This window comes from Coloeus monedula, assembly GCF_965178545.1.
Source record: "Coloeus monedula genome assembly, chromosome: 8".
In the NCBI taxonomy this organism is placed as follows: domain Eukaryota; kingdom Metazoa; phylum Chordata; class Aves; order Passeriformes; family Corvidae; genus Coloeus; species Coloeus monedula.
Genome location: NC_138788.1, coordinates 18,403,348 through 18,423,479, shown reverse-complemented (window position 1 = coordinate 18,423,479; position 20,132 = coordinate 18,403,348). Strand labels below are relative to the sequence as shown.

The window sequence follows — 20,132 nt, the reverse complement described above, 5'->3', positions numbered from 1 at the left end:
TATTAGACCCTAAGCCTCAGTCTTTTTGACCCAGACAAAACCACTTCCCCTCTACTGCACTCCTGCATGAGTCTCTGTGGGAGTCAACTGTTTCAACCAAATTAATCTCCAGCACTCAACAAGTTTCCTGAAATACCTAAACTGCTGAGCTTACTGTGGAAGACAAACAAAGCCTCAGGCTAGGATGTAAAGCATTTTACACCCCGTCCCCTTTAATGTCTTTCCATCATAATGTTGAAAAACATTAAGTCACAATACACTGACAGTTTAGGGGCCTTGGCAGAATCTGACTGTACTCCCGGTATTAAATTCCTTAAATTACTGGTTAGTTACCATTATGCTTAAGGCAGCAGTGAAAAGGAGAAATCAACTTGGATCTGATTTTGAAGTCTCTCCTTGTAAAGGAGTAGGTTATACAGCAGCTGACCGAGCAGTGAAAAAGCGTTTATTTAATACTAACCTGTAAATCCAACCCAAAGCAGTTGTGACCTACACAATATAAATGACTATGTGGATGTTTTCAAAGGATTTAAAGAGAGTAACTCTGCACAGCACATTTGGTTTTTTTAGAAGGCTGCAGTGAATTTGTCCCCAGCCATAAATTTAAGAGAAGCTTCGAGTCTGGCAGTAGTAGGCAGTGTGTTCCTTCAGCAATGCTTTAACAAGTAACAATTGCATTATAGGACACACAAAAAGCAAAAGCCTATTTCTAGTATCGCTCAGACAAAAATCACTAGGGCTGGTAGCGCTGGTTCCAATATGACAAACCTTTCACTCTGCACAGCATGAACACAGAGGTTTTTGCACAGCAACAACAGATTATCAAGTGTATCATACCAAAAGAGCTTATCTATTTTACTTATATCACTGGTCTGCAACCTAAGTCTGATTTTAGACTATAAACTTTTTCTGATACTGGGAAATACAGTTCAGCTGGGTCAGATTAATTATTTCAAATACAAAATCAGTGGAAGTTGATTTGGAGAGACTAGAAGACATTTTACTCTGCACTGCTTTGGTCATCTTGGTGCAAGTATCCACTTAGATATACAGGTGTGTATACAGATACCCATCTGTCAGCAGCTTTCCAAGCTTGACCAAGATTCTTATAAGCTTTGGTTCTTGTTTCTTTGTTCATGAACAAACTTCCTTACAAGTGAAGCACCTTAACACTTTTTAATTAAAGCATATTAGTGCATATCTATCTTTTTATGTGACTGAAAATCCCTACCACTTCACTTGTCATTCAAAGCAGAATATTGATTAAATCTGGCTCATACATACTATCACTAGAAAATGAACAGGTGAAGAGGGTTCTATGTGAATGTAAAACATTTACTTGTTTTATGGCAAAAATATTTTCATTACATGCTAGCAACAAAGAATTGTTAAATGGGTAGCAAGAATTGAATGATTGACAATGAAACAAAAAAAGTAGCAAAAAATAGGCAAGGAAAGACTGAACAGATATTGTCTATCCTGCCTCTGAAAAAGCCTTAATTTTCTACATAACTTATGTAATAGTGCTTTCAGATTAAACATTAGGAAAAAAGCAAGCTGTTATGAGAGTCTTCCCTCCAAAAGCATTTAGACTTGCACCAGAAGTGACCTCCCTTTCTAAGAGAAAAACAGCCTCAATCCCAACCATTTGTTTTTTTGCAAGGGGCCAATCTTCACAATTGAAGACATGAGACTGGGGCAATTTTTCCATTTCACAACTGAATTTAACAAGCTTTGAAAGGAAAGCTGTTGTTTCATACTATAATTTTGGGAGGTGAGGGTGTTTGTTTGCCATTGAACTGGATACAGTAGGTTGTGAACTTGGCTGTTCTTCCCCGTTTGGCTCAGCAAATGGCAGCACATTCCCTGACAGCACAAGTCCCTGCTGGAAAATAATCCCCTAAAACCTGACCCAGCATAGTCTGTACTTCTGCTTCTCAGTTCCACCAAGACACAGTTACACTCTTTGGGGCAGAGACCCCAGCCCACCTCTGAATACTCACTGCTGGTGCCCTCCAGGTAAGCACACCACAGATGCTGGTCCCACCCATCTGCTCAGAAGAAGTGACCCACATGTGTCTGCTGAGCCCAGGGCAGGGCAAGGAGGCAGTGACCACACCAGCTCAAACCAGGGACCTGCCTTGCCTCTCGCAGCTTTTGCTGCCTGTCCCCTTTGGCTGTCAAAGCCAAGCCTTCTCCCCTCTCTACCCAAGAACAGACTAAGGACATATAGACGACTTCTTTTCTTCCCCTCCGTAAAATGCTGAAAGCATAAAACAAGTAATGCAAACTACTTACAGTTTTCAGGGAATAAGGATATAATTTCTTCTCCCAAACAATATAAGAATTAGAGACAGCTCCAGACTCCACCTTACAGAAACACAGTAGTAAAAAATGAGTGCCTCCTTTACAAACAGGAACACCCCCAGATACAACCCTGTTACCCGACTACTTGCCTAAAGGGTGACAGGAGAAACACAGCATGAGAAATCAGGCCGACAACTACACAGTGAATTGTCCTTTACAGCAGATCTGCCTTCATATCTGGCAAAAACTACTACAGACAATGGACACTGGAAGGGAGTCCTTAAAGCAGCAAAATGGATGCTGCCAGGGAATCCTCACAGAAGTGACCATCATTGCTGCTGGGCACTTACTGCTATACAGGTATCAGAACCAGTTCTCTCCAATTACAGTGAGGTCTTTCCACACAAAGACTGTATCTATATTTTCTTCATATACACAATTGCAGCTACTCAAAATCCTCATCACAACCAAGATCTGAGTATCAAATCAGGACAAATAGTTTCTTGTGAGGTTGAGACATTTTCCACTAGCACTTAAAAGGAGAAAGGTACCATCAGCATGTTCATAATAAAATTTCAGTCGTACTTCGTAATAGATTTCTGTTCTGCTCTAATATGACACCATATGCAGACTGTACAGCTCGCAGGCATGGGAGTGCTTCATAAAAAAGCCAAAAAACTTACCATTTTTAACTTGATCTTCTGCACTCAAACTCTGAGAAGAATTTCCAATTAGAATGCATCTGCAATAAAGTAAAATTGAATATTAAAACTCCCTTACCAACACTGCGTCACTTATCTTAATTCTCATCCTGTTCAGCAGCTTGTCCTTAGTTTAAAAAGAATATTCCAAAAGACTCATTTATGTGTCTGTACGGACTGTCAAAACAAACAATTTTCCCCCTCTGCCCAAAAAGCTGCCCCAACACACTTCAGTAGTCAAATGTTTAGTTCAACATATGGAACACAGCTAAGCATAAGAGTCTTTCTAGAGTCCACTAACCCTGCTCTGACAAGCGTGTACAAACCAAAAGTGGATGTCTGGTTTACCACACACAAAATATCTCTGAGAGAGAACTGAAAAGCAAAAAAAAAGCAGCAGGAATAAAATATAAATTAAATAGTGTTTACATTCAGCTAGTTCTCTGCAAGCTAAATCTGACCTTCTATGCTATTTCTTTGAATAGCTTAAATATTGAAGACTATGTCTAAACAATTTTCAAGGTCAGATTAGACCTATGTATGCCAAATAAAACCAATACACAGTGATAGGAGCCGCAGCCCATGCACAGAATTTATTGTGTGCTACCGTTTATAAAATACTTTAATAGTTCAGAACATGCATAAAATTTCCAACTTAGGGGTATGTACAGATTTTACTTTATGGCAAAAAAAAAAAAAAAAAAAAAAAAGGAGAAAAAAAAAGGGAAAAAAAAAAAGGAAAAAAGAAAAAGAGAGAGATGAACTCTAGTGACATCAGTTTCAAGTTGTGTTCCAGGGGATAAGAAGGACATATAGCAAATGTCAAAATATATAACAAAGTACACTGGCAATCAGTACAGTCCATTATTTGTGAACAAATTAGCACAGGGCTTCAATTTTTATTTTAACCAAGCAGTCCTGTAGATACCAAAATACATGCAGTCTCAAGTTTACACTTCACTAATGCCTTAGCAGTTGAACAGAGCAATTGCTTACGCGCTGCTTTGCTTAAACAAAAAGTATGTCTGATACAGGTTCAGTTTCCTTTACAGATTTAAAAATAATAAAAAGCTTGCAGCTATTCAGCCCAGTGATTATTAGCTATTTATGCAACCGTAATACTCACAATAAACTAAAAGTACCCATAACATCTAGGTAACCTATAGATGTACATCATAGGTCTATATATTAAATATTTGCAAAATGAAAACATGCATACACAAAATACAATGCCAAGCTTTACAGACTTGATATGAATCAAAATTTACTTAAACAATGTACAAAGTTCAATTAAAAGTACCTTAAAATTAACACTTCCATATTTTTCTTACTTTTAAAATTAGTATATATAATTTTTTTTTTTAAATTCAAGGTGGGGAAAAGTCTTGAAAAAGCTGGGCAAAAAAGTTTCTAAATTAAATATTTTTTTTTTTAAATCTGTGTTCAAGTAATAAACATTCCTACATAGAAATCTTCTGATAAGCTGTAACTAAAAAATACAGTGAATACAATATAGAATTAGCAACATCTAAGGAGTAAACCTGAGGTCAGCATTTTACAGAATGACCAACTGAAATTTTTTGGCATTTTTTCTGTTATTTAAAATACAGTTTTTGCAGCCTCAGATATTTTAAGACCATTCTAATCTATAATTTTAAAGACATATCATGAAACCAATGTCCATTAATAAATAGTTAGCTCTTAGGGTTGCATTTGAAAGTCTGATTTTAAAAAACAAACAAACAAACAAACAAACAAACAAACTACCTCTACTGAAAGAAAAATCCCATTTGTAAACTTAAAAGTGTTGACAACGATAAGTGTAAGATGCTAGTCTAGGTGTGCTTTAGTGAGAACAGCCCATTTCTTTCCCCAGATCTCTTCCAATCTGCAGCAGCCAGTGATGGATGTTGGTGTGAAAGGGTGAGGCACACGCTCTCAGGAGGTTGGGTCACTGTGTAAGAGAGGGGCTGTTGTCTCAAAAGCATGATGGTCTCTCTTCAGTGGGATCAAGTCAGATGGTTTTCCACCTTGTATTAACTAGTCACTTCAGGTGATCCCCCTGTTTCATTTGTTGTCGCATCAAAAAGCAGTAATCTAGGAATTCTCAGGCAGGACATGAGTGAGTAAACCAGAAGCTGATGTGGTCACTGTGCATTGTTGTTGCCAGTTCCATTGTTTCCATTGGCATTTGCTGTGTTTATAGTATTAATACCATCTTGCTGAAGAGCATCTTTTCTTGGTGGCATTCTCTCATTGATCCTATCCAAACCTTTTGCTTCTTCAAAACTGCAGATTTTATGTTGCGGAGAGAATCCTCGTATTGCTTAACAAAATGCAAATTTGATATGTCAGTAATGGAAAAATAAGTTGAAAGCATATACTTTTTCTAACAAATTATGTTTAAAAAAAGGTAAAAAATCAGCCAAAGAAACTTATGGCCCTGCAACTGTATTGCTAAAAGATTCTATAACCTGCTTTCCTGAAATGTTTATGGCAATCATGATTTCAGTTCCTTACAAAAAGAACAAAGTATGGCAAATATTCTGCAAGTAGGAATCAAGGGGTTTAAGCCCACTTGATTGCTTCTGCGTGTCCCTGGTGGGGCCAGCTATCACCGCTGTGCTTTTGCTGCCCAGCTCATCGGGCTAATCTTAACATCCCCCTTCTCTTCAGGGCAATGTCAGTAAGATCTAAGCAGCACAGCAAGTGCAGTGGAGGCAAAGCAGCAAAGGGTTACAAAGGTAGTAGCAGATTTACATCCTGCACACGCACCGATGGCCTGATCCTGCAGTTTTCATGCAGGCAAAACTGCAGGATGTGGTTCACACTGTGCTAATCATGTGGATGATGGAAATGGACACAACCACAATCACCAAGTTAGCACTGTGGTTCAACAATGGTATCATTTAAATACAGATGTATTTAAAGTAAGTATAGAAAAAAGGTATTATTTTGCTACTGATTATTTTGATGAATGAGGTCTGTAGTTGAATTTACACCTGAAAATGGCTGACCACATAATAAGACTGAAGTCTTTGGGATGAAATAATTCTTTGGAGATTTAAGTACAGCTTTCCACTCACAACAATAGGACCTCTTGCAGGTGTGTGTGAGAACAGAATATGGCACTTGTTTATATTTTTGGAGATCTGACTTCCTTAATTAAAAAAACAAAGAATACAGTCATTAAATGGTGCTTTGCGACTAAATCTGAAAAACCCCAAAGGCAGCTCTCTCAACTGCTATGCTGTTTCTCATTCACTTCATTGAATTCTGAGCAAGAAGAAACTAAAGTCTCTCTGAAAAGAAACAATCTGAAGTTGAATACTCTGAACCAAATAATTTGATGGCATTTTGCTCAATACCACTAACAGAGGACGTATATAACGTATACACAACTTATTTAGCACAGAAGCACTGATAATCCATTGAATTTAATGTCCCATAAATACTAGAAATAAATCTGAACAATAAATTATATTCAAAATCTACAGAAAAAATGTTATACATCTTGCACTACCAGATATCACAGAAAGGTAAAAAAAAAAATGTTCAAAGCCATTAAATAGGTTTTATGAGAAAAGGCATGCATAAAAAACCCTCCTTCCACATATAACATCCCCTCCCCACAATCACACAAAACCTTCAGTTGAATGCAGAAAAAAAACACTAAACACTTCTATTCTTAAAAACTTCAAGACAATACCACATATCACAACATGCTATTATACAAAAACCTACAGTATATTTTGTAAAAAAACAAACCAAAAGAGACCAAAAATCCCCAAGAATTTCCCTAAAATATTAAAGATAATCATTATCCTAAAGCCAGAAATGAATGTTACATGTAAAATGGATGAATCAATGCAGTTGATTCATCTCTGCTTGTGCAAGTTGAAAATAAAACACACCCACACAGAGCACTTTTGAATTCCCTCCCAGACACCACAGATCTCTGCCAAGGGCAAAGACTCTGATCATACCTTTTTCAGCCTCAATTGCCTCTACAGTGGCTGTACAGAAGTGAGCAGATGCATGCAAAATGAATGAGAAAGATGAAGAGTGTAATATCGCATAGCAGAAAAGGCAATGATCAATTTAATATAGTATGCTACGCCAGATTAGATTACAATTAGTTAAAAAGACAATTAAGTTTTTGGGGGGTTGTTTTTAAGTCTAAGTGAAATTTTTCCTAAATTTTAGCTAACACAGTTTATCAACTAAAAGTCTGTCAAAGTAACACTAATTAACTGATGTTATTAACTATACATTTCTGTAAGTTTTGGTTGTGATTTTTGTTTCAGCTTTTTTTAAGACAGCAACAGAAAACTTCAACTGATGCTAAAGCTGTGGTATGGTTTAAAAAAATACTAAAAATCTATTTGAGACTATTTCTGAAGATTAAAATGCATTAGTGAGCTTCATTAAATTACCAGGCAGGACACTGTAAAAATAACACGACCAGCATTCTAATAATAAGAAATTATTTTCCTCTTTATCATTAGCACCCTGAAGTTTAACTAGTACTTCATTTTGTCACAATATTTTAAGCTAAAATGGGCACCTCTGAGAACTGAATCGTGAAATTTAAGCCATAAAAGACAAACTAGCAAATCATATTTACAAAGTCTTTTAAGTTGTTTAGTTGAATCAACAACAAAGTCTACAGCAGGAAGAGGTCTGGATTTAACATAGTCTTAGTGGGTGAATTAATGTGAATATGAAAAACATTTAGCTCACTAGCTGTTTTTCTAACTAAATAACTGTGACATCAGCTGTGATTTCTCACATGTAAGATCTTTCCTTATAGTTTTAGCTCTAGAAGGCAAAGCTTTAACGTAAGGTTGTTATTATTATTACAACCTGAACTGTAGCTAAGTCAATTCTGGTAACAACTTTTTACCTCCCCTACTATTTGCCATGCCTCTAATACCACAATTTCAGAAATATTAAGTAAAAGTAGCTTACACAGAGGTAAACCTACTTGTGTAGTGCTTCATACATTCTGTTAACAACAAAAATCATACCAGAATATTCAAGCAAGTGCTGGGGAAAATAGCTCTATAAGAAAATAGGGCATTAGATCAGAATAGAATTCTTTAAAGATATTTAAGTTCATTACTTCTCATTTCCTAGCCAACAAAACAAATCACCTACACTATGCCTACACTATGTTATGTATGAATTGCCTACATTATGTTATAAGCTCACTGTTGCATAAGATTCTAATTTTCACTGAGACAGTCTAAAAAAATTTGGATACTTGCATTAAGTAGGTATCCAATAAATACTTAAGGAAAATGCAGCATTTTGTATTTCATATACTGCACTTTCCATGGAACAAAAAAATGAAAAAAAAAGCTAAAACATTTCAGCACTTAAATCTACAGAGACAAGGGCAATTCCAGAATTAAATCAAAAAGCCACTTGTATGGATGGTTATTTATGTTTACGTTAAGGGAGAGAAACTTCCTCTATTTCTAAAAATAAATTACTTTAAGAATTCTTTTAGAAAGTCACCAAATACATACTTTCAAACTATAATCAATTTGCCATACAAATACGAAACTACGTAAAAAAAACCACCTCTTTCCACCATTTCCTGTTACCTGTGGAGTCTTTCTTTTCAATCTTTTCCTGAAAAGATCACGAATACTGATTTATCTCTGCAAATTATGTAGCTTGGTCATAAATACAAATTTCAAAATTTACTCCTAGTTCACTCTACTTGTAGTACTACTATTCCAAAAAGACCCTGGAATATACATCGCAGGTAAGAAAAAGATAATTTTCAACTTAATGTAAAAGAACAAACTGACTGGAAAATACAAGCACTTTAAAAAATCTGTACAGACTCAATTTGGAAAATAATTTTGTTGGATTCTCTTTTGCAGGTATATCTAAATTAAAACTCTAGTTTTTGTAGAGTTTGATAAACCTCAAATAAATACTGGATCATATTAACAGGTAATTCTGAAGTCTTTGCTCTGAAAATTCTCACTTGAGAGCTGATTTCAAGCAACAGGTTTCAATGGCATTTCCATCCTTAATTTCAGCTCTCCCCTTGTTTTACTTAACAGACGGATGTGATAGAAAATCCTTGCCAATTTTCAACATAAACCCAAAAAACTATCTTAACTGCTTTCTGACTAATAGCAAGGGCAGTAGTTCAACTGATGCCCATGGAAGTACTTACAGTTTTTAATTTAGACTTGTGTTTAGTATGTTGCTGAATAAAGCTTTAGGTGTTTTGTCATTTTTTATCAGATGTTGGCTCAATTTGGAAGCTAATTTTACTGAATTCAGTTCACAAAATAAGTCACTAGGAAATGTTATTTTAAATAACAGTACTTAATATGGTCTTTAGTATTTCAGCTATTATAATGCAAGCAACAAAAATCATAAAATACAATTAACATTTTAAAAAATTTAGAAATATACAAAGGCCATGATTTCCCAAAGTCTGTTTATATCCAAGCACATTAAAGCTATCCACGGGTAAGCTATGACTCATTTTAAAATAATATACCCATACATTCATGAAAAATAAAATTCATACATTGACTTCTCCCATAGGATGTAGGCTTGCATTTTTTTCCAGAACTATCTTTTTGAACTGACTTGTCTTTGTTTAGCCCTTCACTACAGTCTGCATTTGCCATTTCCCCTGGGCTGCTCTGTGCTGCAGTGAGGATCTGTCCCGGCACTGCCAGCTGGGACGGCAGAGCCACCAGGCACCGCCCCTCCAAGGAAGAGGAGCAGAAGGGCCAGCAGCTCACAAAACACAGCAGCTGGGCTCAGCAAAGTCCTGACAGAACAGTGGCATTTGCTAAGACCCCGTATGAAAAGTGTTACTGACATTAAGAGCTATAATAGGTATATATGCAAAAATTGCATATATGTGTGTATCTATTTGCCCTGATAAAATAACTTTAGCCCAGCTCTCTAGAGAAACGTAGATATACACTCCAATTTCTTATCACTTTCAAAGCTGCTTATAGGTTTAATAGCAACTAGCGTAACTAGACCTTTCCTCAATGTGCCATTGAAAAATGAACATTTGTAAGACTGAAACCAGGAAAACCTACGGCTTACTGGTCAATTCTGTGTATCTTTAAGGAAACAAAAGAACGGAGTAAAAAAATTACTTCAGTTAATATTATGTTCTTTCATTTTTGCAAGCCTAACTAGTTTAAATTATTGATAGTATACTGATCAACACAGTACGAAACATTTCAAAGAGTAATTAAATATTTGTAGTAAGAAATCCTACTATACTATTGGTGACCGTGTTTTTGTCAAGAATATAAATTCTCTGATATTACAATGATTTAGAAAATTGTCAGTTAGCGAAGTTTTATTTTATTTTTGGTTTACTTCTACCTTTGCAGTTGAGCGTTATAATTTGAAAACTACTCTTTTAAGACTGAAAACAGTAACATGCTTATCAGTAAAAAGAAGTTACTTCAGTTTAAGAACTAACAGTTGGCACGATTTATTTTGAACAATCAACATGACTAAAACAAATGAGGTATATTAATGTAGTGCATCAAGGAATATTGCCATCAAAAGTTCTAGTCAAGAAAAAATGCACACCCACAAAAATCCAGAATGCATTTTGCATACTTTCCAAATGCCCCACATTTTCAGTAATGGTAGAAAGTCACATGCTTTATGTAAAAAAAATTTTCTAGTCAGTTTGATCCTCTCTGGTATTTGTAATGCAACATGGAAAAAAAATTTGTTAAATCAGTGAGAGGAATGCAGACTCATTTTTTAAGCATAATAAAGTTTCTTATTAAACAATGAAAATTAAAGCTAGAACATGTTTTTGGAATAGTTGAATGGATTAGGAAACATACACCATTTCTTGTTATAGACATTCACAAAACAATCACATACACACACTGGACATATAAACTTACTTGTAGACATTATATGTCCACTGAAAAATTATTTCAAATGTGACATTCCTGTTTCAAAGCTATTAAAAATCAGCTTTGATAGTTTAATAGAAAATATAGTGAAAGGCTTAAAAAAAGCTACATAGAAAATATAAGGAATTCACATAGAGTCTAAATCATGAAATGATAAAAGCAGCTACTCTTGGAAAATAGATTGTGTAAAAAGTGGTATTCATATATTCACAATCTTTCAACAGTTATAAAATTCAGTGTTCCCACACAGAAGTTTTATACTTCCTAGTAAAGCCTGACGGTGGCCAATAAAGTCTTTGAATATGTTAAGAGTGCTGCTGATAGGAAGTCCAGTTTCAGACTGGTGTATTTTAGTTATTCACCACTGAGAACAGAAAACATGGACTTCATTCTTTTAATACACTTGGTACAAGCTCAGAGCATTCTCCCTAATCCTAGTTAATCATTATGGGCCTTGTGAAAAATATGATCCAATGATTCAACAAACTAAAAAATGAATAAAAACCTTTCACAAAATATTCAATGAGCCAGATTACAGGTATATTTTGTATAGAGTTCTTTTTATTTTCATGCAAAAAAAATATATGCACACTTAATAACACCCTTTTATTTTGATTTATTTACAAGTTTTAAATTCAATCCCTTTATTCTCAGCTGATTTTATAACAAATGATTGAATATTTTTCAAGTACATTATTGTTCAAAATGCACAGACAATGTGCAGCAGCAAATGCAGCAAACCTCAAAAACAAGGTGCTACAACATTGCTTCTACATCAAGAGACAGACAAGTGTCTGGGATAGTGGTTTAATTTTAACACTTATACAGACATACATCTATACCTAGAGAGAGACAGACAGATCTAAGAAAGCAGCTACATCTGCAGAGGAAGGAAACAGCATGTTACAAGGACAATTCAGGGAGGTCAATTATACATAGAACATTTGACAAACAACATAGAGAACAAACTTTGGCATTAATTACCAGGGTACAAAACGTAGCCCATTCCAATCTGTCAATGGAGTATAATATGGAACTATGCAGTCTGTAGCTGTTTGTTAATATTAATATCAGCAAGTATTTGACATTGTCAATGAAAATACTAACAGGGCTATAATAAAACCATTTTAATGGAGAGCAGACAAGTAATAATGCAAAATTACACTGCCATTTTTGAATCTCTAATGATTAAATGCCTCAGTACGAGATCTGTAAGGTCACCCCACCTGAAAAATTGTAAACTAAGGAAGCTCAGAGTCTGAAAAACATAGCTTGACACTGCTGAACTAATTGGCTTTTAGTTTTATACCCTGGTTAAGTATCCATTTCACATTGCCTGGTTAACACATAACACTATGCTTGTATCAGCCGCTAAGACAAGAACTGAAAAGCATAAGAAATTCCCTGCATGCATTATGTGTGGTGTTAGCAAAAGAGTGAGATGTGCCCCAGTCCATCTGAGGCACAGCAAGTTGCATAACATCATTACCACTTTGCAGGGTCTGTCGTCCTCCAGCCAACACTCCACTAGGTAACATTCCAGTGGGAGTCAAACCCTTGAGTGTCAGCACACTTTCACTCTCCTCCCTGGTGTGAAAAAAACCAGTAACAAAAACTTAAATATCTGCATGAAAACTTGCACTGAAGTAAAATAATGGTTGGGGAAAGGGAGAGCCTAGTTTTGTCGTGTTTTAGGCATGTCAAGACTGAATGCAAATTCTAATTCAAAGAATTTAAAGGGGGAAAATAATTCTATTCCACACCAGTCTTTCCTCTGCCTAGGAGTTATAAATGCTGGCTACTTCTGAACTAAATTCTGAGCAGTTATTTACATGCAGGTTCATTAGCTTTGAAATGAGCACTGAATGCCTCATGAGGTACTGAACATACCTCATAAAACAATCGCCAATTTTGTTGTAAGTGTCTTTACTCTAGGAAATAACAACTTTAAAAAATTACCCCTATTTGAGCAATTGTAGTCTGTGGAAAAACAGACATTTTGGGTAAATATGATGATGAAATCTCTGGACTTAAAGAGGATGGGGTATTTTTTAAATAGCTGAAAAGAAACAAACAAAAACTGGAAACAAAACTCCTCAAGTTTCTGGTATGTCAGAAATTTTTGGAGTCAGACCTGATCTCCTCCATTACACCCCGATTTCAGTCTTTGTATCTGGTATTGCCTTTCCAAAACTTAGCTAACAGCTGGACAAACAACATGTAAATTAAAGATCATGTTCTCTAATTTCTTGAAATATGTCTCAAAAATAACTCAAGAATATTCTTTAACCAAAAATTCCAACATCAACAGGGGACAACAATATGCCAAACAAGATTCTGATGCACAGTGATCTCCCTGAAAAATGTTTGGCATTCATTATCCTGAAAGAGATGTTTGCCTTACATACATAACGGGGGTTTAGGAATGCAGAAATCATGCAAGTACCTGAGAACAGAGAAGACTCTTGCCATCTTGCCAATTGCACGAATTTTGTTTCTGATTATTTCTTTCCGTGCAGCCGCTGTACCTACTTTCAATAGAATAAGAAAAAGTCTCAAGCTCAGGAGTATCTAGAAGGTCAGTTTTAAAGTGCATCAAATTTAACACAATTGTTTAAGTTCAGTATTCTTCACAGGAGGTCAGTACCCAAACACTTATGGGCACAATGTTATCAAATTAGAACTTCAAACCCACCATCACCTCTGTGTCCACAAAACGCACACAAAAAAGTTTAGATTGTTCACAATGATTTCCTGAAGCTAGTAAGCATCTGAACTACCACCACTACAGTGTAGTAACTGTTGTAATTCATTTGCCTAAATTTTACACTTTAAATTCTTAGTACTGACATCTGTGTATATAAAGATGTAGGCAAGCAGCCCAACAGAGAAGCCACAAAAAAAAAAAAAAGATTGTCTAATTGTTACACAGCTGTTCAAGAGAAAACAGTAGTTTCCTTGTTTTTATGTCAGCTACCCAAAACACAACTCCATGAAAACCCCCCAGAAAATAAAAAAGCAAAAAATTGCAGTGGTACCTTTCTTACCACTTAAGTCTGTGTTCCACATCATCTTAGGTTTTCATCACTTGCAGAAATTACAAATACCAAAGATCTGGAGTAAATACTGCACATTCCACAAGGCAGAGTGATACCACTTGTGACAGAAAAAAGTGAAGACAAAACTCTGAAAGGAGGCTTGTGATTGGGAAGGAGAGCCACCTTTGCCTGCCTTGACATGAAAACAGAAACACCTTTCTCCAACACTAAGTGTTGCTGGTTTGTTTCAATTTATAAATGTCACCCTTCCCCTCATCTTACTTTCCCTTTGCCAACGCCTCAATTTCAGTAAAACAGTAGAGGCAGATGAGGAGGTATCAAAACCAAAGTCCTTACTTCTCTTCAGCCATCGGGGAAAGGGAGCATTAATCACATCAAGGTAAGAGTAACTCAATTATACTGTGAACTGAACCACAGGGGACCAAGAGTGAACAAGCTCAGACAGGTCTATCAGGTATTCCAGAACTTCCATGTAGCATGCTCAGTCTTGGGAGAAAGGTACACAATAAGAAGCTGCCAACTAAATTGCAAGAACGTAGAAGAGGGCACCACAGAAGTGGGCAGAGAAGAGCCACGTGTCCACAAATTTGCCTACTTGCGTTCAAAAGGGGAGCTGTGGAAGAAGCTGTTTTCCATCCCTGCTGACTAGCAGGGGACTTCCCCATGAAGGTGAAGATGCTCGGGCACAACAGCCACACTTCTCAGACCACAGCTGCAAAAACACAAGGCCTTCTGTGGCACAAGAGAGGGTAGACTTCCCACCCTGAACACCAAACCAAATGAAATACAAAAGATAAAGCATGTAAGGGCAAACAACAACAAAACCACACAAGACAGAAAAGATGTGATGACAAAGAAAAAAAAGGGGTCAAGAGACAACCTTTTGATGAACACAATGAAAGAATCTTGGGGTATGACAAATATCTGCCAGTCCATATAAACAAAACGAAAAAGACAGGAACTGCTGAGTAAAGTTTTTTTCAGACAAAGTCACAATTTTAACAGACATCAAACTAAAAAAGTGACAAAACAGGTGGCTCAGGAAAAATTTGGAATAGGATAGTATGAAACATTCAATTTTTACTGATAATAATTTCCTTGAAATTTTAACTTTTAATTTTTAAAGTCCTAAAAGTTTTTACTTTCTCTCTTTGAACACTATTGAGTAGCCACTTGAGAATCTGGAATGAGAAGGGGACTCTTTTAGAGTTTTTGAAAAGGTCACAGCTAAGGGGGACATCAAAGATTTCTCTGTAAGTTCCTCAGTTTTCCTTCTACCTACACCAATCTGCAGGCCTCACTGATGCCAAGCTGTAACACGCCAACTGGACAGACTTCAGGCAGTGCTAGACCCTGTGCTTTAAAGTGAGAAAGGTTGCTTTGGGGTAGTTTTGGTGTTTGGTTTGTTTGGGGGGCTTTGTTTGTTTCGATTTTTTTTTTTTAATTAAGATGATGTCTCATTGTCCCTACAGAAGTGACACAGCCAAGGCAAAAGGCCAAATGCATTATTCCAGGCTACAGAACTGCACTTATGTGGTCACAGAATTCTGGTTACTTAGAGAAGACAGTAAGATGGCATCTGCTTGCAGAAGAATGTCTTGATTACATCCTAAATTATAGGAGATATGGCAAAGAACTTTCCCATTTCCCAGTGCCTGCACAAGAAACAAATTCTGAAATGCTGACACGTTATGCTCCAACCCTAACCTTTGGCAATGTGTCTATAATCTAATGCATTCCCAAGTATTACAAATACTCTCTGGAACCAACAAATTTATACAGAGAGCAAAATGATTATTAGGTTAGTAGTAGCCAGAAGAATTTCTCTGTACAGAACTATCTACCCGGTGATTTCTGAAAAACAGGTGATAGACCATGAATTTAAGTTAGTAAGTAGGCTTCTTTTCACAATTTGTATCTGGCCATCTTCCAAACAGCACAAGAGAATCAAAAAGTACTTTTTTTGACATCTCAGTTAAGAAGACTAAATGTACTACACAAACCAGGTTTTGGAACATTGTATAAACACATTCCATGCACAACCTTAAAAAACACAGCTCATGAGGAAAGTATTAAAGAGCAAGACAGACAACTGAAAGCTCCCTACACATGCAGGACGAAAGATAAAATTTTAGAAGCAGGAAAAAGAATGAAATTCTACAGAAAAAGGAATGAAGAAAGAAGGAAAAAAATTCATGCACAGAAAGACAGATGTCTTGAAATATGACTTCTGATAACAAAATACACAAGTCTTTATAAAATTCCCATTAAGTTGGTTAAGAATCATAAAATACTACACAATATCTCTCAATAGAAAGGTATTTTCTCATTGATACTTTATACTCTCAGGTTCTGTGAAGTCATATTTCAAAACATTCCTACTCTGTCTGGTCTGTACCTTTTTTATTGCCATATATGAGTCGCTCTTCAGATGGAGAGTCCAGAAAAAAAGGAAGTGAACGATGGAGAAAAAGGTGAGTGAGACAAAAAAAAAAAAAGATATTTAACTTGGCAGTGGTAATAAAGAAGGAATGGAGAAGAAATGTGAAAAAAAATAAAATGGAAAATTGCAACACTTAAAAATGCATTCATCAAACAAGAAGTGGAATTGTTGAGAATATTTTAACATTTGACGATAAACAAGTGAAAGTTTGAAAGTCAACAGTTAAAAAAAAATCCAACCACACAGAAAGATAAAGCATAGACAGTACCTAGGTGGCATAAGAGATGCATCAAGCAAAGAAATTGTTAAAGGAGACAGAAGAATAAAATAATTCAAATTAGGAAACTACAGACATGGCATATGCAATCAACTGACAACTGCAACTACTCTGGCAGACATAAATCCTAACACCTCAGAATACCACCTAACCCTGCTTGGTGCAATTGCTTTATGTTCAGTTTAGTAGGTTTACTTGAATAAAAACCAGGAATTGACTGTTGGCAGGATCACTTTTGAGACTTCTTCCACATTTTCACGTTTCTGGCAACCATCTAAATGGCAGCAAAGTTGAAGTGGCTCAGAACCAATGCAATCCAATGTAAAACACACAGCTGCTTAGCACAACACTATTCTGCTATCAAATTTGAACACAGTAGCTATCAAATATTAAGAAAGGGGTTGTGTCTCTAATATATTTATAAATGATCCTTTCATGTTCCTCAAAGGCTCCTGAAAGTTTCCTTCTTCCTCCCCCATCAACAACAATCCACCAGATCAGTTCTGTTATTAGTTAAAATGAAGGAAGTCTGAAAAATGTTTAGGTGTGACATTAAGCACCTCTGTAAAAAGACCATCAAAACAAAGTGTGATATGCTAGGTCTTCATGTCAATGTTGCTTCCTAATCATCATGCTACAAACATCTCTTAACAGTCTACTGTATCACAGTTTAAGAGACAGAAGGATGTTATAATCCATTACAGGGATACACATAATACAAAGTACAAATACAAGTTGTCCTTTAAACTCAAATGCAGACTTAACCTTGCATTCCATACTTTATTTATAGTACTTTGCCATAAAAAATATTGTATCTAATGTTCTTCCACATCAACTCTTATTGAAGAGCAATCATTAAGAAATATAGGGTATTATAATACATTTATTCTAAATACTAGCAAAGTAAGTGAATATGTTTTAAATTTTAAATGCCAAGACATTTGGAGAACTTCCCACTAAAAGTTTGCTTTATATAGAAATCAGATATGAGGATTTGCAAAAATTTGTTTTAAATAGAAATCACATATGAGGATTTGCATAGGTTACTATTACTGCTTCTTGATCACAAACACAAACACAATTCCCTTCTCTGTCCTGCCAAAAGCATTGTTTTCTACAGAAAAATTTGAAGGTGGTTTTCTTCAAATGCCAGGCAATATTACACCAATCTAAGTTAATTACTGTTCACAAGTTATTACCACTAAGACGATTTATGTATCTTAAAGTAATCCTTACCGTCAAATTGATCTTCTCCCTCTGTCATCAGCTCATCATCAGAGCAAATGCTCAAAACATTCACCAACATTTCTGTTACTGTATAGGAAAAAATAAACCTTACTTCATTCTGTGTACAATTTAAAATATTTCCATGCACACAAGATACAGCAACTCTAGTGAATTAACTTCTCACACCACAGCCATTGTTCAGTAACCTCATTTCAGAGTAAATGTTTTTCTGGATGAGAGCTGTCACAGAATTTAAAAAGCTCAGAAAAATAAGCACCTGAAGGTTATACAACTAAACAATCAAACAACACAAAGAACAATCTTCTCTTACAAGGAGTTCTTTTAGATAAGAAGACTTTTCTTGTAAATCAGTAGTTTTAACCTTAGGTTAAGTATTTGAACTAGTTTTTATGCAAACTTTACTTAAATATGAAAAATTTTGACTGCTCAAATTCGGGCTTAAATTGAAAAAGCTATTCTGTTCCTGACACCTGCAGGCATGTACCAGAAGCACTCAAGCAGAAAAATATTAGAATATAAATATGGGAGTTTGTCTTTTCAAACTCTCCTTAAATATATCAACATAGTGGATACAACCTTTGTGAGACAAGTATTTTTTTTCTCCAGGAATATTCTTATTCTGCCACTCAATCTTTCCTACATATATCAGACTCTTTCTTAAAATATTCTAACCTTCCTCTACATAGAGTATTCAGAAACCTATCCAAAAGGCAGTTGGTTTAAAAACCCTGTAAATTGCTTCCTACATTTATTCATGACTAATTCATACAACCCCTGTGTCATCTGCTATGGCTGTATTCTTCATTCTTGGGAGTTAAGTTAACTCCCTACCATAAAAGAAAAACCCAACCAAATTATTGTGATTTTGATCTGATCAGCACAGACCAGACAACACTGACACTAAATCCTTCATCGAAAGTGGAAGCATGCATTTGTCCAAAGGCAAGGCTACCCTACAAAGGCCATGACTCCAGCAGTCTGAAGCATAGAGCAGGGCAATGAAACACTCAAACACTATTTAGTAAGTTGCTGGATGTCATTACCAGCAACACAACAAAAGCAAAATACACAGTATCAACCCTTTGCTGTCGAAAATGTTATCTACTGCATCATCAGGCAAGAAAGATAAAAACAAAATCTCCTTTCAAATGTCAGGTCCCTTCATTTAAACATAAAAGAAATTGTTGAGTGGGTTAACCACAGTAAGAAGTGTCCAAACTATTTGCATTTAACTGCTTACTAGAGACAACATAAGCAAATCCAGAATCCTAGGTTTTTATGTCCATAATACATAACTGCAAGAAATTGAAATTTTATTTAAATTTATTTTATTTGAATTGAATTTGAACTAAATTAAAAATAATTTTTCAAAGAAATTTAAAGAGCTCTCCAGATCTCTTTTTCTGAAAAGAGCAGTTTCTGTCATGGAAGGATTTTAAACGGACCCAAATAGCCTCTAACCTCGTTGCTTGTCAACTGAGGACTACTTGGGGCCCCAGTGTCCTAGATTCAGAGTTATCATCTCTAGAGGGAAAAGAAAAGAAAAAAAGGAGGATCTGTTCTAAATTATCTTTTTTACAAGAAAAATTTTAACTGAAAAACTTATCTTCAATGAAGGTCAGTCTGTTATATCTACATAGGAAAGTTAACATTTTACACTAAAATCTCAATATAAACTTGTACCTATAACTATACAGGATTAATCATGTATATAACTTAGCATTTTGTACAATATGAACAATTTTAATAGTAACTTCAAAAGCAGTTCAAAGACACTACTTAACAATGAAGATGTACACCCTCAATGGAAATTACAATTTCTGTTAACATCTTAGCTATATTAGACACAATTCTAACTACCTTGACTTAAACAAGTGAAGAAAACAACACAAAAATAATGCAATTCATCTCTCATCAGTAAATATATTTAAAAAAATAAAAATCTTCCCAACATCAATCTGGGAGGAATAAGAAAGCTATTAGTTGATGCATAACATCTACTAACCTTTTTCTCCAACAAATGGCAAAGACCATGTGAAAACATCCATAAAATTTGGTAGCCAGTAAGGATGAGGAGAACAATTGAACTGACGAATATTCATCACATTGTTTTCATATTTTAATACAGCAGCTAAAATGAAATTCAGACATTTTGAA

The 20,132-nt window shown here is 35.5% G+C and overlaps 1 protein-coding gene across 9 annotated transcripts in view; it reads right to left on the bottom strand.

Annotated features, from left to right (window-relative positions):
- Window positions 1–20,132, bottom strand: part of PPP3CB (protein phosphatase 3 catalytic subunit beta) — a 47,260-nt gene that overhangs the window by 3,253 nt on the left and 23,875 nt on the right. The window contains exons 9-17 of one of the 9 annotated variants that reach the window (XR_014226607.1): window positions 19,981–20,106; window positions 17,964–18,041; window positions 16,406–16,432; window positions 13,395–13,479; window positions 12,438–12,535; window positions 6,995–7,024; window positions 4,776–5,334; window positions 2,991–3,049; window positions 2,299–2,370 (exon numbers count right to left, since the gene is read on the bottom strand). Coding sequence is in view for 7 of the 9 variants with exons in the window: in XM_082286013.1 (XP_082142139.1) it covers window positions 5,156–5,334; window positions 6,995–7,024; window positions 12,438–12,535; window positions 13,395–13,479; window positions 16,406–16,432; window positions 17,964–18,041; window positions 19,981–20,106 (623 nt within the window). In the remaining 2 variants the exon portion in view is untranslated. Of the gene's footprint in view, window positions 1–2,298; window positions 2,371–2,990; window positions 3,050–3,575; window positions 5,335–6,994; window positions 7,025–11,790; window positions 11,829–12,437; window positions 12,536–13,394; window positions 13,480–16,405; window positions 16,433–17,963; window positions 18,042–19,980; window positions 20,107–20,132 lie in introns of those variants that run through there. The other 8 variants (XR_014226606.1, XM_082286014.1, XM_082286013.1 and 5 more) reach the window with 8 other exon arrangements.